The sequence below is a fragment of the Alligator mississippiensis genome, chromosome 1, assembly GCF_030867095.1.
Source record: "Alligator mississippiensis isolate rAllMis1 chromosome 1, rAllMis1, whole genome shotgun sequence".
In the NCBI taxonomy this organism is placed as follows: domain Eukaryota; kingdom Metazoa; phylum Chordata; order Crocodylia; family Alligatoridae; genus Alligator; species Alligator mississippiensis.
In genome coordinates this window covers 451,549,283-451,576,927 of record NC_081824.1, presented here as the reverse complement: position 1 = coordinate 451,576,927, position 27,645 = coordinate 451,549,283, and the positions used below count along the sequence as shown (strand labels likewise).

Sequence of the window (27,645 nt, the reverse complement as noted above, 5' to 3'; positions counted from 1 at the left end):
TCCCCACCCCACTCGCTTTGAACATAATACCCTTCTTTAAATTGCATGCATTGCCCATGAGACAAAGCTGAAGGATCCTTAACTAAAGCGGTGGAGCATTTACACTGCCTTCTCTCTCATCAGCATCAAACAGCCCTGGACAAACCGAACAAGGGGCCTGGGAGCGGCGTAGGGGAGCCCCTCCCCCCGCAAAGTCTGTGGCAGGACACCCCGCACGCGCAGATGCCCTGCACTACTAATGTGCAGCGTTGGGGGCTGGGATCCCCACCCCAAGAAGAGTTGGGGTGCACACGGGGCAGCGCGCGCCCACACCCGGAGCCCGGCCCGAGCCCGCACCCCCCACCCCCGGCACTGCGGGGAAGGGCGTTTGCAGCCGGCCGGGCCGGGCCGGGCCGGGCACTGCGGGAGGCGGCGGTCGCAGCCCCGCTTGGCCCGGCCCGGCCCGGCCCGTGCGCTCCCCCCGCGGGGCCGGGCTCCCTCCCCTCTGCTGCCCGCCGGCTGCGGGGCTCGGAGCGGGGCAGCGCCGGGGCCGGGGCCGGGGCCGGGGCCGGGGCCGGGCAGGAGGCGGCCGGAGCAGAGGGGGAGCCCGGCCGCAGCCGCCCCGCCGCCCCCGGCCCTGCGCCGCCCGCGACCTGCCGGGCTCTTCCCGGCACCCCGGGGGCTCCGGGCCTCCGCCGGCCGCGCTGCCCAGGCTGCCCCGGGGGGTGGCGGGGGCCGCCCGCGCCGGACAAGGACCCCGGCCTGCGTGTGTGCGCGTGTGTGCATGCATATTCCCGCACGCGGGCACGAGGGTGTGCGTCTCTCCATTCTGTATGTGCATGTCAGTGTACATGTGTCTGTGCGTGCATGCATGTGCGTGTGTCTGCGTGCATGTGCGTGCATGTCTGTGCATATGTGCATGTGTGTTGATGTGTGTGCGTGTGCATGCATGTGCATTTGTGTGTGCATGTCTGTGTGCACTCATACATGCATGTGCCTGTGTGCATGAGTCTGTGTGTGTGCATGTGTGCATGTGCCTGCCTGCGTGTGCATGTATGCTGTTTGTGCATGCGTGCATCTCCATGCATACATGCATGTGTGTTCATGCGCTCCTCTGCATGTGCGTGTGCCTGTCTGCACATGTGTCTGTGTTCATGGCAGAAGAGTATATTTGTGTCTGTGTCCATGTGCAGAGAGTGAGTGCCTACAGTGCGCTCCTGTCTGCATGTGTGCGTGAGTGCATGCATCTGTGTTCATGGCATGGAGAGCGTGTTAATGTGTCCTCATGCAGAGTGAGTAGAGAGCACACCTGTCTCTGCGTGCGTGCGTGCATGTGTATGTGTCTGTATTCATGGCAGGGAGAATATATGTGTGTGTCTGCGTGCCCACGTGCAGAGAGATGGTGCGTCATGAAGGACACGTGCCCACGGCGGTGACGGGAGCACGACGGTGGCGGCGGGAGAGTGGCGGTGCTAAGCGGGAGCTCCCGCAGGTGGCACTGGTGCTGTCAGCGGTCGGAGGGTGGGGGGTGGTGGCGAGCACTGACCAGGGGGCAGCAACACCCAGAGACCTTGCCAGCAATGTCGGCGGTGCGTTTTTGTAGGGGGTGCAGTGCCACGCTCAGGGGGGGCATGTGTACATGCGTGCATCCCTACACATTGCCCCTGTGGTAAGTAGAGTCACACAAGGAAAAATGGTCACAAACTGACAGAGAGCAGATTTAGGCTAGGTATCAGGAAAAACTCCTTCAGAGTAAGGGTGGCCAAAATTTGGAGTGGGCTCCCAAGGGAGGCGGTGCTGTCTCCCACCTCGGGGGTCTTTAAGAGAGGGCTGGATAGGCACCTGGCTGGGGGCATCTGGCCCAGCGCTCCTTCCTGCCCAAGCAGGGGGTCGGACTCGATGATCTGTTGAGGTCCCTTCGCACCCTAGCATCTGTGAATCTGTGAATCCGTGCTTAAAGTATACCATTTTGTCAGCCTTCAGACCTAGGAGACTTCACATTTTGTCATGAGAGCACGCTACCAACATCCAAGGTGGTTAGCACGTGGGCACTGCTTTATAGTTATTTTTTTTAATGTTTGCATGAACTGATCTCCCCAAGCTCACAAAATGACTTTTTAGTCTTCTACTTCACTTCCCTTTCCCAAACAAGGCCACGGAGCCACTATAACAAATGTATCTTGTGTTTCACTCTTAGTGACAAAAGGGATTTATCTAATCTTCTTATGCCGCTGCTTCTGTCCCTGGAGTAGCACACCAAGAGAGCATCGAATCACCAACTATGGGACTGGAAGAGACGTCGGGGCCGTCTAGTCACCCCCTACTCAAGGCAGGAGCACGCCCTACAAACCCGTCCAGCCAAGCATCAACCCTGCTCGTACGCATTGGTAAGCATGGAGATTGCACAACTCTCCGGGTAGCCCATTTCCGTGTTCCAAAAAACCTAAAAAAAATCACCCTCATATAGAGCGAAAGGTCTTATATCGAACCAAAATATCCCCTGCTGCAATACTTGATTTACTCTGAGTCTGTTGCTGTGGCTGAAGAAAACAGGGCACGTCTCCATCCTCTCCATGGCCACCTCTCAGGGATTTGAAGACATCGAGCTCTCGAGGACTAATCTCACAACACAGTCGTTCAACCAAGATACGTCCATCTTCCAGTCCGTTCATCCCAAACGAAAGAGATAGCGCCATTATCGTTAAGGAAGCAGGCAGGAAAGGTAACATGAGGATGGCAGAGAAGGAGCATTACCTCAAGGCGCAGTAAGCACATGATATCCATGAAAGAGCCTCTTCAGCCGCAGCTCTGGTGAAAGGGCTGTTTGTCCAAAGGCAGAAGAGGGAGATCCAGGGCACGGATCTGGTTAAACATTTCGCCCTCCAGAAAGGGAAAGGGCTTGAAGGGAAACTGAGGGAAGTTACCCATGAAAGCGGTGCAATGCTGAGAGACTGGGAGGATCCACACCGTCAAAGGGCCGACAGTAGGCAGCAAGTAATACAGTGTATTTTCCCACAGCTCAGAGCTGGGAGCCAGCGGGAGCCCCCCGGCCTACAGAAATAGAGGTTACGTCACTGCAGGGAACACATGTGAGATAGACCTGGGCCGTATGTTCTTGTGCACACACAATAAATGGTGTTCGTTAGGAGCTGTTGTTGGAGTCCCTTTCCTCATCCGCTGTCACAGTGCCCTGGAGGGAAACCCTTGCAGGGTCCAGGCCTGGTTGGAGTCCCTCCTTGTGAGTACCATCAGGTCGTGTGCAAGCCAAGCCCTGTCTCACACCCGGTGGCTGATGCAGCGGTGCGGCCGGACACGGCCGAGACGTGCAGGTGGGCAGACCCGGAGAACGTGACACGCATCACAATGGCCCCTTCTAGAACCGGCTCGTCGCCGTGCGGCTCTTGGAGACGCACACAGCAGGTCAACTGCTCCCGACCCGACACTGGTTGTTGTCAGGTCACACCCGTGTCCTTGCGATCACCCTGACCGCAAGGGTAAGTGTGGGCAAATGAGGGGCGTGTTTGCACCCACACTTGGGGAGTCCTAGGGTGGGTGACTTGTGGCTGGGGGTATTGTCACTTTTATGCTTTCGTTTCTTTCCTAAACATGACTTCAGTCCGCTCCAGTAGCAAGCCAAGGACTGAAGACTAGGTGTGTTTGCCTGCCATGGGGGGAGGCGGGGGGAGTGCTTGGAGCGATGGTGTTTGGCGGGGCAGGCATGGTGAGGGGTGCAGCGGACGGGGCAGTGAGGATGTGGATGGTTGCTTTAGGGTTTCCATATTTCCAGGTCCAAAATGCAGGACACCTGTCACATGGCGGAGGGGGGACGGGGGGATATGACAGCGTGGGGGCAGGGACATGCCAGTGCCCTGTCACTGCCCATGCTGTTGCCCCTCAGTGCCAAGCCACAGCCCCCGCCAGCCCTGCTGCTGCCCCTCACTCCCAACCCACTGACCCCAGCCCTGCCAGTGCCCCTCACCCCCAAACTGCAGTACCCTGCCCCCCGGGCCATGATGCTGCCCCTCACTCCAGACATCAAGTAACTGGGAATTACTGGTTGTGGTTTCAACTTGCTCTTCCTTCTTTCTTTCATACAGCTACAGAAAACTGGAGAGCTTGTTATCCCAGGATACAACCATGGGATCCTTTGGAGACACAGGAAGGTAAATCAAGTAGAGATGTCAATTCTCACTGTTATACGCTCTTTTTGCCTCGCCGAATTTGAGAGATTCAGGTGTTACTTGAAGAATGCAGTGCTCAGCAGATCTTCACAATGCGTGGTAAGGAAATGAGTAGTGCGTGTGGTCAAACACTCCTGTCGCTGTTGACAGCAGCACGTGATGTTAAATGTGATTAATGCCATCTCCGTGTAATGACTCTGTTTTCATGGCGAGGGGAAGGGCAGAGAGCTGCACTGGAAAGAAGATGGCCCAGCCAGGTGTCTGTGCATAGCGGTGGAGTGAGCTCTGGAGCAGGGCCAGAAAAGATCCCCTGAGGCCCGCAGACGACAATGAAGCCTTACTTCATTTTCATTTCCCCTCTTTATTCTAGGGAAGGAGAAGATGCTATTGAGGCTAACTTGGCCCTGGTTGAACACTGAGGAAAAGGGCTGAGGGCTCAACCCAACAAGAACAGTTTTTCTGTTGGCTTTTTTGGTAATTGAACTGACCCCTAAATTCTGCTTCCAGTTTCATTGGTTGCCGTCCATTGACTCTGGGGGATTTACATAAGCAAAACCTGATTATTAAAGTGTTTTGTGTTGGATGATAGCCTTGAAGGGTCTTCTTTGGGGTCTTCTTCTTTAATGCCTTAGTAGTCCCATCGATGCACTGTTTCTTTTCCAAGTTTCCTGCTTTAATCTATTTTAAAAATGTATTTCTATGTGTTTAATTGGGTGTCCAGCCTGGAAGAAACTCCCCGCAGTGGTGGTTCATAGCTTCATAGATGTAGGGTGGGAAGCGACCCGAGCAGATCATCGAGTCGGACCCCTTGCCCTGGGCAGGAATGAATACTGGGCTCATATGAGCCCTGGTACGTTGAAGCTCATGTGACCCAGCTGGGTAGTTATCCAGGCTCCTTGGAAAGACCCCCAAGGTAGGAGCCAGCACCACTTCCCTTGGCAGCTGGTTCCAGATCCTGGCTGCCCTGACTGTGACCCTGAGGGGTGCAGTCACCTCCCTTGGAAATCTTCAGGAGGAGACGGGAATGTCACCGCGCCGCGGTCACTTGACCCCCTGTGTCTTGTCCTGCCTGGTGCAGGGGTGGACCCGAGGATCGACAAGGTCCTTCCAGGCCTGACAGTGCATGAATCGACGAACAGTTTGCTCCCCACGTAACATCCTGGTCTCCCCTTCTCACGCTGGACTTCAGGCTCTGTGGGCTTCTTTTGGATTTCAATTTCCATTTTCTAAATGAGTTGATGCAAACAGTCTCCTAAAACTTGCTATTTAATATCATAACACTTTTCTTTCATGCCTTCCTGCTTCCTTTTTTTGTTAAGAGGTCTGGCTCTGTGGCAGTGTGCTCATGGTCCGTGTCTCCATTATGGCATGCTTTTGAAATTAAAGTAAGGATATACATTTATTTAATTTTAACTTTAGGATCTTCCCCATTTTTCTTTACACAATTCCTCTTTCTAAAACACAAGACCACGGCACTAAGTTGAAATATTCTTCTTTATGAATCCTGTGGTATTAATACCATTGGACTAACTCTGGGTGTCCGTCTTTCTACTGCCTGCTGGAGCGCGGTGATGTCCAGGCTCTGGCAGACTCGGTTCATATAGTTTGCTCCAACGTGCTGCATTTCCAGCATGTCAGAGCAGGCTCCCTGCCCGCGTATAGGAGCTCATAGTGACTCACTGAAATAATAGAAAAGTTTTTGCATTTTGCTTTTAGTAATGCATGCTTTCAGCAGTATTGTGCTCACCTTCTGTATCCATTTCTTCAGCTTTCATTTTAAGGGTTTTTGTCTTAAGAATGATACATTTCATCTATCAGTTATCAAAATTAGACTATATGCCATTAAGAAGAAAACAGTATTCATTCATGAGATGCTGCAGGAGATTTTCAATCGAAGACAGAAACATACTGTGTCCTAGGCAGGCATTTCTAATTCGTCATCCTCTCAGTGTTGCCTAGGCGCAAAGCTCTACTTTATAAATCCTGGGGGAATCTCACATCTTCCAGCAGTTTGGATGAGAGGTTTTTTCATGGACTCCTCCGCTCCAGGTTGCTGTGGCACAGGCTGTTTCCCTCCCGTCCATGTTACCCCCTTATGGTAATTCAGACCATTGCTCACATGAGAAAAGATGATCAGGACAGTGGTTACTAGAACTTTATTTCCCTGCAATGCAAGAAGTGTTTTGTCCTGCCTACAATGGAAATGCAAAACACGGAAATCTTCACCACTGTTTAGTCTTCCTGAAACTTAATTCAACATATCTCAGATCAGAGGACACAGAGTAAAGTAGATGAAATGAAGTTAAGTTAATAATCCTCGCATTTTCTTTTTAACTTCTCCCTCTCCCATTGACATGGATCTTCTGCCACCTTGGCTGCAATGCTTGTGGTTCCCCTGTCACTTGTTGTGCACATAATTCAGCACTAGTCCTTCACTCCTGGAGAGACTGTCCCATCATTTCAGACCTGTCCCTCGGATAACGTCTTTCCATCGTTCCCCCTCATTCTTCTCCCCCAGGCCCTAGCTATCAGGTGTGCTACGTGTCTGTGTATCTGCCGGGGGTGGCCGAAGGTCAGTGGTATGTCCAGTCTGTGTTTTGGGAAGCACTTTGCAATCTTTCAGGATGAATGACAATGCATGGATATAAAAGCAGGGCACAGTCATTAGGCTTGTGTCTCCACATGCAGGGGCATGCGGTTGCCACAGCAAAAATAGAGGTGACATAAATTTCCTTTATGCTGCGGTGCAAGCCCTTGCACATGGGATTGGTGCAGGGCAAGCTGTCTTGGGTGGGGGTGGGAGGCTGGAGCCAGCAGCTGTGCTGGCCCCAGCAACTTGACTTGGGGCCTCCCAGGGCAGCAGTGGCAGCAATCCTGCTGCTTGGAGCCTGCCCAGGTGCCAGAGCATAGCTCTGTCCAGCCAGGCTCTGTTTCTGGCAGCACACGTAGGTGCCATGTGCACTGTGCCACCTTTGATTTCTTTTGTTTTTTGACACCAGGAGCTCCCAGTGTCAAATTTGGGCACCACACTATAAATCTGCAGCATGGCAAAGGAGTGCATATGTGCCACGTGTGGTCTATGGGGCCTGAAACGGGTTTGAAGTACCACAAACTGCATGTGCACACTCATCGGGACACGATTGATGTGTGCAAAGAAGTGGCACAATGCATGTTGATTTATTTTTCTGTTTTTGTCTCTCTGATTTATTTTTGTTTTCTTTTGAAAGGTATAGATGTGCTTAGCACCCAGAGAGTGGCGGTAGCCGGGTCGTTCTTGGCCCGGATGGAGGTGGGCAGTGGGGTCTCGTGGGGTTTGGTCCTTCAACTGGTGTCATGTAATATTTTCATCAGCGATTTGGAGGAGGGTATGGAAAGCACCCTCTGCAAGTTCGCAGATGATACTAAGTTATGGGGAAAAATTAATACACTGGAGGGCAGGTAGCAGATACAGGCTGACCTGGACAGGTTGGATCAATGGGCGGAACAAAATAGGATTTAGTTCAACAAAGATAAATGCAGGGTACTGCACTGAGGCAGGAGGAATCCCCAGCACACCGCCAGGTTGGGGCATGACCTCCTCAGTGGCTCAGAGGCTGAGAGGGATCTTGGAGTCACAGTTGACTCCAAGATGAACATGAGCCGGCAGTGTAATGAGGCCATCAACAAAGCTAATCGCACCTTGTCTTGTATTAGCAGATGCATGAGCAACAGATCGAGGGAGGTGATGCTCCCGCTCGATGCAGCACTGGTCAGGCTGCAGCTGGAGTACCGTGTCCAGTTTTGGGTGCCCACTTCAGGAGGGACACGGAGAATCTGGGGAGGGTCCAGAGGAGGGCCAGTCGCATAATTAGTGGTCTCTGTGAAAGACCCTGTGAGGGGATGTTGAGAGATCTGGATTTCTTCGGTCTTTACAAGAGACGGCTGAGGGGCAGCCTCGAAGCCGCCTATAACTTCATCAGAGAGGATGGCAGGGAATTGGTGATGCGCTGTTTACCAGAGCACCCCAGAGAGTAACTCAGAATAATGGGTGCAAACTAGCGGAGAGTAGATTCAGGTTTGACATTAGGAAGGCATTTTTTATAGTAAGGGTGGCCAGAATCTGGAACTGGCTTCCAAGAGAGGTGGTGCTTTCACCCAACTTGGAGGTTTTCAAGAGGAGGCTAGATAGGCACCTGGCTGGGGTCCTCTGACCTCGGCCCTCTTTCCTGCCGAGGCAGGAGGTCGGACACGATGATCCTTCGTGGCCCCTTCCGACTCGACAGTCTATGAATCTTAACACCTAATCATCTTGGCTCCTTACACTACTGGAAGTAATAACTTCCAATTAACCAGGTTTTGAACTCCTCAACAGGGCAGAGCAGGAGGAGGGCTATGGGTGCAGCTGCATCCCTCTGCCTTCTTTCCTCCAGCGCCTCCGCACCCGAGAGCCGAGGCCCCGAGCAGGCAGCCAGGAAGGGCAGGAGCAGCTATTTGACAGCGGAGACTGGAGGACCTTGCAGGCTCAATGGAGGCAGCAGCTGCAGCTGCAGGTAAGTCTGTGGAGGAAGGGGACAGGGCCGTGGGTGGGGGGCAGATGGAGGCCCCAGTAGGGCTCTGGGGATGGGGGACAGCAGCCACTCCAAAATTCACCATAGCCCCCCGACCCCCCACCCAGCACCACTGCCACCCTCCCCGAGTTTCAGAGCGGGGAGACTGCTTGTTTCATGACTGATGTCATGATTTTCTTCTTTTGTTTCACAGGTCATGCAGAAAAATGTAGATGCTCTTCTGGAGGATTTTGGGAACATACATACATTTTTCGCAACATACAGGACCTTTGCCTCTCCTGGTGAGGTCCTAGAAATGCTCCTCAGCAGGTAAGAGCCAAGAGCTGTGGAGGAAGCTGTGATGGCCTTTAGAGGTGGGACGTTGCAAGAAATGATCTCAAATAGTTTTGAAGATGGCATACTTAAGAAGTTAATGCTATGCATGTATTTCTAACGAGCTTGAAAAAGTCAGTGTTTCAGTTGAAACAGGGTTGAAAATGCCTCCTCAGAGCTGAGTACTTCCTCAAACAAGGAGACCAATAAGTAAATTGGACTGCTTGGTTCCTTAGTGGAAAGAGAGGACAGCTGGAGGCAAGCAGTCCTCCAAACAGCTCAACACACTGCTGGGAAAATCCAGAGTTAACAAATCCAGGCTGTCGCTGTCCCTGTGCGTAACTCTTTGCTGCATGAATCGGCCTGTGCTGGATCAGGACCTTTCTATCTCGTCCCCCTGCTCTCTGCAAGTCCGTTCATAGTGTCTGAGGAAGGCCAACAAAAGTCTGTAGCTCTCTGAACAAGTTATTGTCTCAGTGCCACCCTGCCCTGCCTCCTGCCTGCCCCTAGCAGTGGTCTCCAGAACAGGTATAAAGCATACCATTAGGAACCATGTCTCAGCATTAAATTCTCCCACAAGCATATTTCAATGGAAAATGTGGGCAGCCTTTAATATGTATAGATTTGCAATGGCCAAGTTTTTCCCTACAACAGTCGGTAAAGAAGACTTCTATTTTTCCTAGCAGCAAATAATTAACATCTTTATTTTGCAACTAATTCTTCTAATGTAATGTCACACGAAAGGGTGGGCCAAATTGTACCATTTAGTTGCTGGAAATGCCCTGGTGTAGAAGGAAGCAGAAGAGGGAGGGGGACAGGGCTAAGACTTGACCTCCTTCCTGTCCTCTTTGTGGTGATATGCCACTGAAAGGTGATATCCATCTGAGAGTGAACAGCGAGAGGAGTCTCAATACTCTCACGACTTCAGAAAATGCGACAGCCCCTCTCCGCGTATGGAGAACATGAGGGGCGGAGGGGAAATCTTATCACAGCAGCCCTTCCCCAAAGGGCAGTCTCAATCTGGTCCTCAGCAGGATGAGGGTGGGCTGACAGCCGGAGAAGAAATTATGTTAAACCAAAGTCCTGTAGAAAGAGACTCCTTGGGGCACAAGGGTGCTAACTACAGGGGCTGCCTGCCTCCTCGCTCCACTCTGTAGCACCTTCGTGCCCGGCCAGTCCCTCCATTGCCCAGTGCTGCCCCCGAACTGGGACTGATGCTCCCTTTCAGCCTGGGACTCTTCTGCCCTGGCACAAAGTGCTGTGGTCCTGGGTGCACGTGCAGATGCTGTGCCTGGGAGCAGTTGACTCTGGCGCCAAGTGCACCAGAGTTTATGGCTCGCCTTAATGTCACGTGTAGATGCACCCGATGTGTAACAGCCTCTCTTTGGTGCTGGACTAAGCCAGCAGCCCTGGGGTGGGAGCAGGTCTAGTTATCACCGATCTATATGCAGTCTTCTCCTTTCTTCCAAGCCCTCCCACCTTTCCAAGGACAAGGTCTGCTAATCTAGCTCTTCCATTTAACCAGATCCCCCCTTTGCTGTCCAGCCTCACTATTAGAAAAAAAACATTTTATTTGAGTCTCAGTGAAAGCGTGATGTAGCCATGATAGTCCAGTAATTATGGGAAAGGCAGGGATTTCTGAAGAAACCTCTCACATCTTTTACTCTGCTCAGGGTCACAACGTGATCCTTGTCCCCCCAAACTGGCCAGATTTGGTTTCCTCTCTGACTTGGGGAGTGGTTTTCCTGCTGCTCTTTTGTGCTTTTGCAGACTAATCAGAATAGTGATAAGAACGTAAATGGATATGACAAGGACATTTTACTAAGGCGTAGTTACGTTCTTGTCCGTCATGATCTCTGATCACACCTGCTGGTCCTATTACCCTGATGGGCTGTGCAGTCTAGTGGTGCTGAAGAGTCTAGTGGTGCTGCCCTTCCAAGTATGTTGAGCTTGTTTATTAAATAACTCTCTAAAATATCCATTTTGATGTTTAGGCATGGAAAGCTGGAGACCTTGAGCTGCAGAGGAGATGAAAGTCCAGATTTCTCAGCGGACTCCAGGGCAGTCCTCAGGAAGTAAGTGTGCTGTACAGCAAAACCTCAGTCAGGATTCAAGGGATGTGGTAAAACTAATCATCTTTCATATATATATATATATATATATATATACACACACACACACATGCACACAGAGCCATCCTTATTGGTATCAGCAAAGAATTCACTGTATCATGCCTACATTAATTGACACAGATTGGGATGCTGCCCCAAAACTGAACAGAAACTGTCCTTTATTTTGGGGTCAATAATTTCTGGGGGACAAACAAAGCATGCTTGTTGCCCTTGCTTCTTTTCACCACATGTTATGCAAATATGCATGTTATTGTCTGTTGTGGATTTCATTTTCTATTCTGGAAATGCCGACATACTTTAGGGGGGATGTAGCCCTGATTGTGCTTGCATGTGATGCATGTGTGTATGTCTGTGAGCATGTGTTTGTGCATGCATGTGCCTGTGTGCACACGTGCATGTGTACATGCATGTGTGTGCACACATTTTTGGCATGCACAAGTGTGTGCTTGCATGTGTCTGTGCATACACAAGTGTGCATGTATCTGCATGCATGTTTCTGCATGACTGTATCTCTGTGTGCTTGCATGTGATGCATGTATGTGTGTATGTCTGCGTGCATGTGTTTGTGTGCATGCAGGTGCCTGTCCCCCAAATCCTACATGCTGGAATTGCTTAAGCATTGGTTAATTGGTCATTTGATTAATCATTCATCCTTGTGGATTTTTAAATTGTGTTTACATTTGGATGCTCAAAATGGTGAAACTGAACCTTTCTTAAATGAAAAAAGAAGATGTCTTCTTCTGCCTCTAGTTCCATACGGACCATTACTTAGTTTTTAAGAGGCAGGAGTCTAATGAACCTTCCCTCAGCACATCTATACATTGTCATCTGCATGCTCTGAGGTTTGGTATGCACTGGCAGTATAAAGGACTTGAAGGATTATATTTGATCCCCCCCTTGCTGATCCCGCTGACTCCCTTCAGCTCTCGGCAGTGAGCGTATGGCTCTGAGTTTCTCTATAAGAGTGCTAGCACAGCTTCCGGCAAGTAAATTAACACAGCTTCCCACATTAAGTAAATTGTCTTAACTCCCATGATCTTGCTTGTCAATGATTGGATTTAAGCAAGGGTTCAAGTAGCTTCAATTCTTTCATTTCTTTTGGGAAAAAACAAGTTCCACATCCTTTTCTGTCATGTGCCATCTCGTCAGTACCCCAGGACTAGTAAATCCAAGACGAGAGTCTAACTTCCAAGCCCTTACACAGCATCTTCCCTCCCAGAAACAACCTTTCTACAAAGTTTCATGAATAGGGTTTTTAGTTTTCCGAAGTTTAACATTGCTCATTCCTAAGACATTCTGGCAGGGGGGTGTTACAGAGAAAGCCACAGGTTTTCAAACCACACTACAAAACGATTATTAATACTTACCATTACACGCTATAAAATATCTGACCTACCAGTCCCACCATCGGGAAATCCTCTTAACTGGGTGGCTGTGGGGTTGTGAAGTGCGAGTATGGCATGTTCTGGGAAGCAGCAGCTGTTGAGTCTGGACCTGAGATGGTTGAAGCTCGATCTTATCTCTAAGTCTGATGTTAATAAAGTGCTGAATAACCTGCTTGTCTTTGGGTTTACTTGGGAAGAAATATGAATTAGTGGCTAAAGTAATGGCCTTGGAAACCAGGACTTCCTGAGTCTACTGGCCACTCTGGAACAGATGTGTTTTAATCCCCTATATACTTTGCATAAGGCTTTATCAGAGCCTCTGGAAACTGCAGCGGGGAGCCGCAGCCAGTCTTGGTCCCAGTCCTGATCTGGATGCATGGGGAGGGGCAGTTTGGGTCAGGGCAACTCCAGTCCAGATGTGTGGGGGAGGGGAAGGGAAGAGTGGCCTGGATATGGGGGATGGGGGAACAGCTGGATCCTCCCCCTCTATGCAACACTTGTCAGGCTGCAGTTGGAGTACTGTGTCCAGTTCTGGGCGCTGCATTTCAGGTGGGACGTGGACAGCATGGAGAGGGTCCAGAGCAGGGCCACCCGCATGATCCGGGGACAGCAGGGCAGACCCTATGAGGAGAGGCTATGGGACCTGAACCTGTTCAACCTTTGCAAGAGAAGGCTGAGGGGGGACCTGGTGGCCATCTGTAAACTTACTACGGGGGACCAGCGGGGTTTGGGTGAGACCTTGTTCCCCTGAGGTCTCCCTGAGTAACAAGGAATAACGGCCATAAGTTGCTAGAGAGTAGGTTTAGACTAGACATCCGAAGGCACTGCTTCACAGTCAGAGCGGCTGGGATCTGGCACCAACTCCCAAGGGAAGTGGTGCTGGCTCCTACCCTGGGGGTCTTTAAGAGGAGGCTCGACGTTTACCTGGCTGGAGTCATTTGAGCCCAGTTTTCTCTCCTGCCAGGGCAGGGGTCGGACTAGCAGATCTACAAGGTCCCTTCCCACCCTACATCTATGAATCTATGAATTGTAAAGTGGGTTTGCGTTATGCAAATGTGACTGATGTGCCGTGCTCCAGGAATGCGTGTAGAGAAGAAATCGAAGGAAACCTGTATTTACTGTCTCCTGATACAAGAATTTAGGGCCACCTCATTAAATGATGAGGCACCAGGTTTGAAACAACCAAAAGGGAGCACTTTTTCACACCTCACTAATTTGTGAAACACATCACCCCCGGATGTTGTGGAGGCCAGTACTATAACCAGGTTCAGGAAAAGATTGCAACTACCCTTTCAAAAGTTGTCAATCTGGGGCTGTCAGTCATAGGGCTTAGGGATGTCCACGTGCGTGGTGACTTAGCAAACATCGAGACGGAGGATGCATCTCTCTATTCACTTTCTCCTACTTGTCCTCCAAAACATCTGCTCCTTACCACTTGTGGAGACAGTGTTGTGAGATAGCGGGGCCTCTGCTCTGAGCCAGATTGTGATTCTTACGGTCCTATGTATCATGTCTGTACAGGAGAATGGGCATTATTCCTGCCTGTCTGTGGGAGAGCAAGGGGAGAGACTGGCAGACCTCAAAAGCTGTAGTAGTGACTTAGCTGAAGTTTACCCACTCAAGTAGGCATTTCTTCTTTGTGTGACACTAGGAGAGAAGCACTGCAGAAAGTGGCCCAAATGTAGCAAGAAAAAAAGAAAGCAAGAAAAGTAGAAAGTGAGAAAGCCAGGCAATTTGTGTGTTGTGTAAAGGTTGTGTTTGGGGCAGGATGTTCGTGTTTTCCTGTGTCTCTTTTACTTTGTTTGCTGTAATACTAGATCAAATTGGAGGATGGTGATATCGCTAATAATAGTTATAATTGTCCTATATTTTGCATCTTGAGGATACAATTCAGTGTTCGTTCACTAGTTTGATGAGTAATTAAGAGTGGTAAAATGTGTGTCAGTGAGTTTAGACCAGGATTACGGAAAAAGGTGCCCAGATCAGAATGCCTTGCTTGCTCATAGCAGAAGGAATAGATTCATCTTTTTATACAAGTTTGAATGACAAATATCACTGTTACAAAGACTGATTATGACTGGATTTTGTCAATGTATTTCTTTTCAGTCCAATCATCTTCTTCTTGAAAACTTGGCTGCACTTCAGCCCTGAAGATTTCAAAGAGCCGCCGAAGTACCACACACTGCAGAAAGTAATAGCACACCTGAACAAGAACGTCCCTGGCTGTGACGTTGAAATGGAGGCCAAACACCTCCTCCACCAGTTTCAAAACGAAGCAGAAAATGAGAGTAAGTTATATTTTTTTTCAAGCTATCACTTCATCATCTCCGAAACTGCACTAAAGAATTGCATTTTGGGAGGTAAATGTTAGCAACAATTATATTGCCAGGGCCTAATCCTGATATCACTTACACGACAGGATCAGGCCCTGTAGACTTTTGGGTTTTTCTGGCTCTGTCCCTGGTGAATCTCTCCTGGGAGAGTGGGTAAAGAGTGGGTAGAAACACAAATCTGCAGTGGGGAATCACAGGCCTGGTCGTGTGGATTGGAAACTGGCAACTTGGCATTTCAGAGAATTTGCCAGCGCACAAGAGTCAGAGCAGCAGCCAAGAGGCAAATTGCCTTTGCATTTTCAGCACCTTGGAAGTATGGCCAAAGCTGCTCTCTACCTACTTCTCCCCTTGCAAAGAGAAAAATCTCATCAGGTGTTACCGTGCTCTGACCAAAGGCAGCTTCAGGCAAAGCCTTTTTGTCGTGAAGCATGTCTTGCTAGTGACCACCATAGCACAGGAAGTGCGTGTGACTGTTGTTTCCTCTTTGAGCGATGGGCTTCTGACCTCCAAGGACAGAGAAATAACTTACATTCCAGGTCAAAGACCTGCTGAAACAATGGTGAGCTGTGGCAATATAAGAATGCTATATGTCCAGCGTCAAATTGACACACGGTCCTTAACCCAGTTAGAAACTTTCCTGTGGCAAATCACTTGCTGGGTATGCTTCTTGGACCTGGTGCAATGTGCTAATGTCTCGCTTTGGCACAGAAGTGAAAACAAATGATATATGAAATAGAGGATACAAAAGCAAAGCAGTATTTTAACCCCGTAAACTTGACCTGGTGGATGTTCCAGAAAGAAGGTGTTATTTTAGAATTGGGTTCACCGCCAGATAAACTCAGGCATTTAAAGGTGGTTAAAAGATGCATTGCATCCCTCAAAAAGGGAGTTCCCCGGCCAACTTTTTCTTCAGCCCCAAAAACATTCATATCTCCAAGGTTGCTAATAGGTGTCTAATGAGGTTCTGTCCTGGATTTGGTTCCAGTGGGCCAAGAAAATGTTCAGGTCTATGTTTCGATCCAACTCTTGTTCAAAGCAAGCAGAAGTTTCCAGGGGTTTTGTTCTTGCATTTATTTCTTGTAGTAATATTTGAAAAAGGTTCTTAAACTTTGAGTGACAGACACCTCACTTGACTGAGAAGTGTCAATGAGTTAGACTATAGGGGAAATGCCAGTGGAAATTAAGAGGTTAACATCTTGTAGAACAAGATTTAGAGTTGATTTTACTGAGTTAAGATAAAGAGAGAGAGAGGGGAGATGCCAGTTGGGGAGGGAAGGAATCAGAAATGGAGGACAGAGAGCTGATTTTTGTGAACAATTGTTAAAAATTCTATTTATGTGGCTTCTTTTCATAAACTATCCATACATAACTAAGGCTGGTACAGCCATTTTCACTCACCTCATTTAGCTCAAAATAAACTGGTGTATCTAGGCCAGCCTGAGGACCAGCCAGGAGACCAGCCAGGGGACCAGCCCAAGGGCCAGCCCAGGGAACTGCCTGAGGTCCAGCCCGGGAAGCAGCCCAAAGGCCAGCCCGGGGAGCAGCCGGAGGACCAACCTGGGGTTCATCCCAAGGACCAGCTGGGGGACCAGCCCGAGGGCCAGCCAGGGGCCCTGTCCGAGGACCAGCCCAGGGACCTGCCCGAGGTCCAGCCTGGGGAGCAGCCTGAGGGCCAGCCAGAGGACCAACCTGGGGACCAGCCCAAGGGCCAGCCCAAGGACCAGCCCGAGGCCCATCTGGGGGACCGACCTTGGGACCTGCCCGAAGTCCAACCCAAGGGCCAGCCTGGAGAGCAGCCCGAGGTCCAGCCCGGGGTGCAGCCCGAGGGCCAGCCCGGGGAGCAGCGGGAGGAACAACCTGGGGACCAGCCCAAGGGCCAGCTAGGGGACCTGCACGAGGTCCAGCCCAGGGACCTGCCCAAGGTTCAGCCCGGGGTGCAGACCGAGGGCCAGCCGGAGGACCAACCTGGGGACCAGCCTGAGGGCCAGCCCAGGGACCAGCCCGAGGACCATTTGGGGGACCGACCTTGGGACCTGCCCGAGAGCCAACCTGGGGACCTGCCCAGAGTCCAGCCCAAGGGCCAGCCCAGGGACCTGCCCGGGGACCAGCCCAGGAACCTGCCTCAGGAAAAGGTATGGTCTAGAACCTTTTGTTTAAAGTATTCAATTTGAAAAGGGGATGAGGAATTGCCAATATTTGTATTATAAATGAAAATTGAATTTCCACATGCATTGTTTACTCCTGTCCCCCAGAAAGCTGTTCATAGCTGTGACCAAACACAAGCGCACGGCTGCAAACAGCTTAAATGGCCCACTGGGTGAAAATCTGGCCCCTCATTGCATGTGGTGTCAGCTAAAGATGTTTCAAAACGTAGTGTCTTGTGTAACGTGTGTCTGCTGGGGCTCCCAACCTGTGGGTGTTTTCAGAATGGGAGGGGGGCAAGGGAGCAGAAGGAGTTGAGTCTTAGGGTTTTTCAGCCCCCGCTACAGAGTGGGGCCAGTGTATTACAGGCCCCCCAAAGTGGGGTGGCTCCAATTCACCCACTCCACCCCTCAACACCAGCTGCAGAGCCCCAAGAACGAGCTCCCTCCACTGCCTTTCCCCCCTCCCATTCTGAAACAGCCAACACTGGCACAGAGCTTGGCCCTTGTTGTGGAAACCTGCTTGCAGGCTCCCAGCGGGCAGCTAGATCCCCACCCCTCCAGACCAACAGTGAACTTCTGTTTGGTCTCAGGCAATGTAGGAACTCAGAACGCTTTGCAAAAATCATTCTGAGTTAGAGCTGGGAGCTCCACTTCTCTCTGCACCCTTACGGCACGTCCACACATGTGTGCTTGCAGCAGCTCAAATAGGAGCGGCATGTATTTGAGCCGGGGATTTCTGGCTCACCAAATGCCTGGCCACACCCTTTGGTGTGGGGCAAGTTGTGCCATCTGGGGCAAAATAAGCCCACCCAGCTCCTTCCAGATCTGCAGCGAGGGGGAGATAGAGCCTGGGGCCAGCAGCTGCTTGCAGGAGTGAGGTGGGACAGGGGGTGGGGATAGGTGTGGGGGGATTGTGGGGGGGCTGTGGGTGGGCGGGGACTGTGGGAGGATGCTGCTCAGGTAGGGTGGGTCCTCTGCCCCCCAACAGGGCATAACTCCCTGACACAGCACATGGACTGCCGCCCCCAGGACCACAGCATTCCCCCCCTGCCAGGCCCACATGCCCCCTGCAGGGCCCACAGCTCCCCCACATAACCTACCCCCACAATACCTCAGCCTCCCGTGCACAGCCCGCAGCTCACTGGCAGCAGCAGTGAGCACTGGGGCATTTGGGGCCTCCTGGCACATCCCCCCATGTGGCACAGCAGCGCGGCTCGGCACTGGCCGCTGCTCTGCCACATCACCTGGGCCCACTCCCGGAGACCACCTGTCATGCTGGCCCAGGTCCTGCGTGCATGGGCACCACGTGCCATCGGGTGGGGCCTGTTTCATGCACGCAGGACCCATCCCGCCTCAACACACAGTCCCCGTGAGGGGCACGGGGCACCCGCAAGTGACAGCATGAGTGGCCCAGAGCTACCCAAAAGCTCATGGTGCTATACTAAACCAGGCCAGGCCTCGACTGAGTTGCACTGCCCCCCAGTGAGGAAGGGATTGGGGCGGGAGCTAGGGCTGAGGCTGGGACAAGCTGCCCAGCTGGGGCAGGGGGATGTGGGACTTGGGGAGGGGGTTGGGGGTGGCGCGGCTTGCTCTGGGTGGAAGGGGGCAAACAGCAGCAGGGCATAGCCCCCACTCCCGGCACTGCTGCACTTGCATCCTGTGCCCCCTCACCCCGGATGGGCAACTGGCGGGCGATGCCCTACTGCCACTTACCCAGCCGGGGCAGAGAGGCACGGGATGTGGGCACAGCAGTGCGGGGAGTGGGGTCTATGCCCTGCTACTGCTTGCCCCCTTCCACCTGGAGCAAGCTGTATTTGCATTGTGCCCCTCCCTGCCATCCGTCCTGGCTGGGCAAGAGGCAGCGAGGCATATCCCCCACTCCCCGCACTGTTGTGCCCGCATCCCAGGCTCCCCTGCCCTCCTGCCCCTGTCCCATGCCTCCCTCCCCAGCTGGGCAGAAGTCAGAGGAGTCTGTAAACACAAAGGAGTGCAGAAGATGGAAGCAAAGTTTCCAGGGTTTTGGAATATTACTTTCCATATCACAACCTTGCCCAATAGGTAATGGCAGAGAAAGGTCAGTAGGCGCATCTGCCCTGCAGGAGCTCCTTCCTGAGCAAAGCACATAGTGCAGTCAGGAATGCTACCGTTTCTTTCAGCAGACAAGGTTCTTTGGGTAAAAGTGCTGTCTTTTATTAGACCAACTAAACACCCATTTCAAACGGCAAAAATCGATATCTTCCGTGTTTCAGGGGTGTTAGTTGTAGATGGAATACTAAATATGAATACTTCATTACAAATACCAAACCAAGTTACTCCTGGAGGTAGGACACCACCACTAACAACATTCAAGAACCAGGCATAGACCCAAAATACCTGCTTCTGGTTCTGCTCTTTCATCCCTACTGCTTCCATCATGTTTCTGACTTTTTCCCTTCATTTATTTTTCATTATTTACCTCTCTGAATGCTCATTATCTCCTTCATGCATACCTTCCATGGCTGCGTGTTCATCACCTCCTCCTTCCTCCACCTCTGATCTGCTCTGTCTGCACCTTACTCCCAGAAGAACGAAGACGCCTACATCATTCACTGCTCAGTGCCGAACAGTCAAGGTGCTGTGTACAAAGGCATTCTGGTAAGTGATGTGGAAGAGCTGTGTAGATTTATTACAGGATGTGTTTTCACTCGGGATGACAAGTTACATGTAAATTCTCTGCTGCTCTGATTCACACCAAGACAAAGCTTTGAAATATTAGGGGCCACCTCATGCCCTTGATTCTTAGGTGAATTGACATTGTTATTTTAGTAGTCAAAGTACATTCCACCTCCCAAACTTTTCTCTGGGCTTTCAGCTGGATAATATCCACCACTTGTCCTCAGTCATTGACTAAGGTACCAAGAAACCATGCACGCCATTTGTATGAATGGGCGTGTGTGCACAGGTAGGCAGACAGATACACTGAAGAGCAGCTTGGAGGCAAGTCACCGAAAGATGCTGTATAGCACTAGAAAATTAGGATCCCAAAGGGCATATACTTCTAAATATCATAGTGTATTACCCCTCATTTTCTCTTATAGAAAAGTAGAGCTGGAAGAGACCTCAGGAGGCCATCTAATCTAACCCCCTGCTGAAGGCAGGATGATTCCTAACTAAACCTTTCCACTCAAGTTATGTCTGACCTATTCTTAATACTGCAGAAACCAACCTCCCACACAACTACTATTCTCAATGCCCAAAACACCAAGAAGAACCATAACCCGCTACAGTTAAAGCAAGGAGGCGGAGGTCCAATCCCAAATGTGGTGCTTGGTAGGACCCCAAGCAGAGAAGCAAAACCCAGGAACTTGTAGGTTTTTTTAGTTCTAACAAGAGCAATCAGCACACCCGAGTCCAAATCCCCAGCCAAGAGACACTGTTCCCAGTGCGTTTGCTGTCCTTCCCAGTCTTGAGTTCTCTGCAAATTTGCTCAGGAAGCTCTTTATTCCTGCATCCAAATCATCTGAACAGCAGCGGAGCCAGGGCAGATCCCTGTAGAAGTCCACTCAAAGCCTCCTGCCATTCCCACCTGGATCCATGCAGAATGACCTTTGCTTGTGGCTGCTGAGCCAGTTGTCTATCTGCTTTGGAGTCATTTGCTTTTCCCCATGTTTCTCCCAGTTGTTTGTGAGAAGGTTGTATGGGCCTTTCCAGTGAAAGGGAAACCGTTTAGAGGGAAACCCTGGGCCAGACACATGGTGAGGGAGATGCTGCTTGTGCCATCTCACTGGCCCAAGGTAGATTTAGGCAAGTAAAGCCTTGATGGCATAGGACCAGCCTAGTGGCTTCTGAAACTCTGCTACGTGTGGGTGACCACGCTGCAATGAAAGATTTCCGAGAGACAGAGGCAAAATAAAAGAACATGCATAGTGGTCTTTTTTACACTAGGGACAAACCAAATCTAGAGACGCAGCTTGGTAGAGTAAAATACACACAGAAACCGTCACCCTTTGCTAGGATGTTCTGTGCACAATACTATTTCCATCTCTCTGTAATTTCCATTTGTGCACTGTCTGTACCTCAGCGATGAGACACCAAACCAACATGCCAGATAGATAAAGTGAAAACAAATGTCAAGAAACAAGGAAGTAAAATTATTCACTGCAAAATGCTTTTTCCAGTTAACGAGCCAAGACACAACTAGAGATGTGATCTCAAAAATTATGAGAAAATATGATCTGGACATGGAGGAAGCTGGAAACTACCAACTTGTGCAGGTCATTTCGGAACACAAAGGTAAGAGAGCAAAACTTTTTGCTGGTTCAAATATCCTCCTCATATTTGCAGAAGAACATGCCTATGAATCCATTTTAGAAATAGTGCAGTGCTTCATCTCATAGCCAGGTGGAGTAGACCTCCCTCTTGATTACCTGGTAGGAGTCAGCACACCTCTACTCCCCTTTGGGATGTCATGCATGCAGCTGGGGAAGACTGACAATTAGAGATCCAGCGCTGACATGTGTCCCGCTGTCTGAAGTCAGGGCCAAATGAAACAGAAGAAAGGTCTGGGAGCGTCACCTGTACCCTGACTGGTGCCCAGAAAGCCACAGGGACGACACAGTCCAGATCCACTCCCTGAAATCCATCCTGCTTGAAAAAATCTACGACCTCTGCACCAGGAATTTGTGATGACTTGTGTAATCTCCGCATCACGGTATTAATTCTGGTGCAGCACAGTACAGCCTCCCTCTCCTCCAGTTAGTTAAGTATTGTCTGAAGCCGTTTTTTGTCCTGATATGTCCCGTCTCCTTGTGAGTGATTACATCCTTGACTTCAATAACTTCCTGGAGAAGACTGAAGTTTACTAGATGTTTCAAATGGGCACAGCTCCTTTCTTCCTCGTGCATGTAAACTGAGTCACAGGGCTATATCCCACTTCACCTTGTGTGCCTAACCAGCGTGGCCACAGCCACATAGCTGCCGTTTTGGATAGGGTTGTGCTGCAGCTCAGCATGTTTGGAGCCATGAACAGGTCAGATGCGCTCACTAGGCCGTACTATAAGTCATGACATTTTGGCTGGCCAAAAGCTCATTGGAGAGGTGGGAGGAGAATGAGGGCCCTCCCATACTTTAATGTTCAAGCTAATGGGAAGGCTACTCATCCAGGGAGCAGGACACCCAGGGCCTAGCCCCACCTTCCAGAGTTAGGAAGTATTTCCTCATTTCCAGCTTAAATGCCCCCTGTTGCAATGGAAGCCCGTTACTATACCTGCTATCATCACAGACAACTAGAGATCCTCTTTACAAGTAACAACCCTTTCTGAAGATTTCTAACACCCCCTCCATTTTCTCAGGATTACATAATCCAGGTCTTCCAACTTTCCTGTCTAGGACAATATTAGACCCTTCCTCATTGTTGCTGCTCTTCTCCAGACTCTTTCCAGTTCATCTGTTTGTCGTAAAGCACGATGCCTTGAACTGGCCACAGTTTTCCAGCTAAGGCCTCCCCAATGCTGAATATCATTGAAAAATGGTTTCCCCTACTTTGCACACAACATGCATGTTAATACAGCCCCATATGCTCTTGTTCTTTATCAGTTTTTGTAAGAATATTGCAGTGATGACTCATATTTAGCTTGTGCTCTACTCCTGTAACTATTATACTATCCTTTCATTAATTTAAGACCATTTTTTCCAATTGGTCAAGGTCATTGAGAATCCTCAACCTATCTTCCAGATCATCTGCTGTCCTACCTCGCTTGGCATCATCTGCAGATTTCCTAAGTGTATGCTCAGTTTCTTGAGACCTCTAGGACACATTTTATGTGGACTGAGATAAGAGGTCATTAAACACACTGCCTTTTCCGTATCGAGCAATTTTAATTCCCTTTCCCCAGTCAGTAATGGACCTACACTTCCTTTGGTCCTTGACATGTAACTTCACAGGATGCTTGTGTGTCTCGGACTAGCTGTATTGCAGTGCCTTGGTCTGCCTGGAGTTTTCCTTTCTTGTCATCTGTAGTATTGTAGCTATGTTTCTACATTTGGAGAGATTCCTTGTTAAATTTCAAGTCACAAAAGCATTTGCTGTTTAGACAAGCCAGTCCGCTGATGTGATTCTTAACCTTCCTTACACAGGGATGGCATATCCTAGTGCCCTTAATATTCTCTCGAAGGTACAACCAAATTCCCCGATTCCTTTTTCCTTTAAACTTACTGTCCATGGGATCCTGGCCACCAGTTGTTTGAGGTTTTGCATGCCCACGCTAATCTTTACTATTTATTTGAACTATTGTCATGCCAAAAGCCATACTTATGGTCAAAGACCCTACTGGGGAAAGCACTGTATAAATCCAGAGCATCACCCACAGAATAGCTTCACCTTCACAGAAGGCTATTTGATTGTAGGCATTGTACTTGCAGTGTTTGGCAAGCCCTAAGCCTGCTGAGTATCTTGAGTGGCAGGAGGAGAGTCTACCATCAGTCCCTGACCATTGCGAGGTCAAACTATCATCACCATCAAATCAGCAGCAGTATCAGGCCCTGCACTGGATTTACAGCCCTCTTTCAGAGCCAGTGAAGAGAGGGAGGATGCAAAGGGAGGGGAGAAAGCCAGGTTGAGCAGGTTTCTTTCTGCTCGCCTCCGGGAACCAGCAACCCAACACCCCAGTGTCCCCCCTCCCCACACAGGCACCTTTTTGGAAAACAGCTGTCTCCCATTGCTAGCAGACAGGGACCTGTGAGCTCAGGGAGCAGCAATCTCCTCTGATGCCAAAAGGCAAAGTTCAATCCCTGCTCTTGGTTAATGATGAGGTAAAGGGGTTGTTTCAGCTGAATGGAAAAGAATTTGCCTTGACCTTTTTGTTGAATAAAGGACCCAACACATGCAAGCCGTAGAAAACCACACATGGAAATGATGCATTAAGGAAGCAAGTCAAATGATTGCCTTTCAACCTAAATGTACAGCCCTGTGTGTATACGTCATGCTACTGTCTGTAGTCAATGATCTCAGAGCCAGAAAACTGTTTCATGTAGTGCACAGGTAAGTTTGGTGTTATCAGACTTCCAGAAGCATAATTTTGGACGGTACAACATCTTCTCATACTTTTGCTGGTGGGAAAGGAGATGTTATAATTAGTAAAAACCAAATTAAAGAACCTTATTTAGACTTCTAAGTGGCACGTGTCCAGCCAGCATGCACCTCTGAATGCTCACCAGTTTTCTATGCTTGCTTGCAGTGCTACTATCCAGAGTCAATCACTCGACGCTTCTTTGCTTTTCTCTTTCTGCAGAGCTAGTCTTCCCACAGGAAGCAAATGTGCTTTCTTATATGAACAGCCAGGGGAACGCAGACATCAGCCAAAGAAGAAAGCCAGCTTTCCGTGCCTCCCCATTGTCTGCTGCAGACAAGAAAAAGAGGAGGCGCCTACCTCGCCTCTTTAGAGGCAGCAGGGTCAGACCCGAATGAGAGCATCCTGACAAGGAGCTGACACGAATACCATTCTCAGGCTGGGGGAGACTGGGAACCTGTGGGGGGTTGGGGTGCAGGCATGGGAGGGATGGGGTCAGGTGGGAATGGGGAGCAGAAGGGAATATAATTTATGTTCAGGAGGGATGTTGGGCACAAGGAGTGGGAGGGAGAGGGGGAAAATGGGAGGGAGGTTTGTTACAAGGCGGGGATAAGGGTAGGGTTTTGCAATTGCAAGAAAGCAGACCCCTGGGTGGGGGAAGGGGTATATACCCTTCCCCTTGCCCCCCCAGCCCTGCCGGTGCCCCTCACTCCCAACCCACAGCCCCTTTCCCACCCACCCCCATACCTCCTGGTGCTCCTCCCTTATCCTGCAGAGAATGAAAGTAGCCATCAATCCCTTCTTCAATTGCCCTGATCCCCCTCAGCCTGCTCACCTCTGCCTGGAGCCCCCTCACCTGCCCCTCCAGGGCCTCAGTCCGGGCACAGGTGGGACAGGCAAGAGACTCCCGGCCCCCACGCTACCCCCAGGCCTCAGAGGTCCCGCCAGGCAGCCCCCGCAGACAGGGCTCAGGGCACTGCCCACCCATCCAAGGGGCCTGTCTGGGTGGAGGCCTCACAGGAGCTGCGGGCCGGAGGCAGCAGCAGGGCAGGGGCCTTGGCTGCGCTCCGTGTCACCACCCCATAGTAGCACCCCTCCTCCTTCACTTCCCTGAAGTCTCTGGCATAAGCCCCCACGTGCTCCTGCCCATGCCTGGCCTGTGAACTGCAGTCAAACTGCTCCCCTGTTGGCAGTCCCTGTTCGCTGGCTCCCTGGTCACAGCCTGGTCCCCAACAGTTTGTGATGCACAAACACTCTCGGGAGACGAGGTTAGTTATATGCTCAAGACCTTTCCCAGCTTTCATTGGCATGCATGGTTTTCAAACTGTTTTGGGAAGGCTTCTGGATCATCTCCATGTTTGTTGTGAGGGGAGATTGGTGTGTTCAGCCTGAGGGAGCAGCTGGGGCTCGCTAAGCGCCTGCAACTCCAGGGTTTGACTGCATCCTGAGTACTGCGAGATGGTGTTTACACTTGAACCTGGCCTCTTGGCCACCATGCTCATGCTGGCGCTGGACCTCTTTGTGCTGGTGCTGGGCCTCCTTCTCCACCATCTCCATTCGCTTCAGCTCCAGGTCATGCTTGAGCTTGCGCTCCTCAGCTTCCAGCTGCAGCTGGTATTTGCACAAGTCCCACTCAGAGGATGGCCCCTCGGGTTCTGCCTGCACGTGCAGAGGTGATCTTGCAGGCGGTCATCATCACACAGGATCTTAATCAGGTCTTCTCTCTTCTGCTCCTTCCTCTCTCTTTCATCACCTCTTTCAAGTTGCCCACAGTCATGTGGTCATACTCGTCAGTCACCCCAGCTATCTACGCTGCCCACTTGACCCAATGCCAAACGAGAGATTGTTTGCTCAAGGGTTTCCAGTGACTCTGTTCCCTTCCCCAAATGATGCCTTCAAGACAGCAGGTTGTCGGATCCCACAGCTACCATCACACGTGGTGGGCCAGTGGCTACTGCTCCTGCGCTGAACCACCCACCTCACTGAGCCTGACCACCTTCCAGGCTCTAAGTGCGTCCCTGGGGGCACCTCACGTCCAGGCACCCCCACTCCTGGACCACACCTGCAAGGCTGGGGGAAATGAAGGCACCGTTCTCGATCTGGACTGATCTTGGCCCTATGCCCAATGGGAAACAAAGGCCTAGTAGCTTTTGAAGGTATTTGATCCACTGCAAGAACTTGGGGTGCTTCCCTGTCTGAAGCAGAAATAGAGGTCCCCCTTACTCAGCCAAACCAAGGGGATCCCAAGGCATAAACTACACCCTCTCCCAACAAGTCTCCCATGCTCCCATAAACTACACCCTCTCCCAACAAGTCTCCCATGCTAGGAGAAATGTATTAGTTACAAGGAGTAGGTTTGCAATATGGCACAGGATTGAGCAATATCAGAGAAATCCCTTCCAGCAAATGGTGGCATGGTAGCCTTTGATCACGCATCTGAGTTAATGCAGGCTATCTATTTAGTTAGTGGGGCTGTGCAAAATTTTGCTGGGTTTTTCATTTCAAAGCTGTTTCAATGCATTTCGCACTCAAAACAGTGAAATTGAAACAAAACAAAAGGATTTGAAACAGCTTCGAAATGAAACAAGGGCACTCAGAACATTTCAAAAGTTTCAAAATATTTTAAGTTTCGAAGCTGGGCTTATTCGGGTTCAGCACCAGTCACAGGTGACAGGGCAGCCTCCTTTCATCCAGCTCACAGGTCTGTGGCTCGCATCCCTGGAAGGAGTCCAGCACAGCCTGGCAGCCTTCCCCGGGGTACAGGCTGCACCCAGCACTGGAGATAAATGCTGCTGCTGCCTGTCCCAGGCAGCAGCTGCAGCCTCCCCTCATCCAGCACAGATACGGGAGCTTGGTCCCCCAAGAGTAGTGTGGCAAAGACCAGCAGTCCTCCTGGGGTGCAAGCCCCTGGATTTCTGCTGGGCATGGAGTGTACCCGGCACCAGAGAGAACTGCTGCTGCCTCCTGTTCCAGGCAGCAGCTGCAGCCTCCCCTCATCTGATACACTGATCTGGGCGCTCACACCCCTGGCAGGGCTGCTGGGCTGTGCCAGACTCCTCCCAGGTATGCAAACCCCTAGATCTGTGAGCGGGATAAGATGAGGCTGCTGCTGCTGTCGGAGACCAGCGCTGAGGCCAAGTAAGCCCTGTTTCAAAATTCAAAATCAGTTCAAGCTTTTGAAATGTTACAAGTGCCCTTAGTTCATTTTGACTCCTTTAGTTGTGTTTCAATTTCACTGTTTTGAGCTTGAAACATTTTTAAACAGCTTTGAAATGAAACAGCTGGCAAAATTTTGCACAGCCTCACTAACTAAATAGATAGCCAGCATTTACTCACATGCGTGATCAAAGGCTACCATGCCACCGTTTGCACTAAGGGACTTCTCTGATATTGCTCTATCCTGTGCCATATTCCAAACCTACTTCTTGTAACCAGTACATTTCTCCTGTGTACCTAGCAAGGGAGACTCACTGGGAGAGGGTGTAGATTATACCTTGGGATCCCCTTGGTTCGGCTGAGTAAGGGAAACCACTATTTCTGCTTCAGACAGAGAAGCACCCCAAGTTCTTGCAGTGGATCAAATACC

At 50.6% G+C, this 27,645-nt stretch overlaps 1 protein-coding gene across 3 annotated transcripts; it reads left to right on the top strand.

Moving 5' to 3' along the window:
- Positions 1 to 55: 55 nt before the first annotated feature.
- LOC132249645 (coiled-coil domain-containing protein 86-like) lies at positions 56 to 25,696 on the top strand. Of its 3 annotated transcripts, XM_059725256.1 has the most exons (11): positions 56 to 2,012; positions 2,177 to 3,473; positions 4,077 to 4,142; positions 8,512 to 8,689; positions 8,901 to 9,016; positions 11,014 to 11,094; positions 14,643 to 14,824; positions 16,301 to 17,001; positions 19,579 to 19,647; positions 21,171 to 21,285; positions 24,282 to 25,696. In XM_059725256.1, the coding sequence occupies exons 3-11, from the start codon at positions 4,117 to 4,119 to the stop codon at positions 24,455 to 24,457; spliced, it is 1,644 nt and encodes a 547-aa protein (XP_059581239.1). In that variant the 5' UTR covers positions 56 to 2,012; positions 2,177 to 3,473; positions 4,077 to 4,116; the 3' UTR covers positions 24,458 to 25,696. The 3 variants fall into 3 exon arrangements, with proteins under 3 accessions (XP_059581239.1, XP_059581235.1, XP_059581244.1); XM_059725252.1 differs by having other exon boundaries at positions 56 to 3,473; XM_059725261.1 differs by lacking the exon at positions 19,579 to 19,647 and having other exon boundaries at positions 56 to 3,473; positions 24,282 to 25,695.
- Positions 25,697 to 27,645: the final 1,949 nt, after the last annotated feature.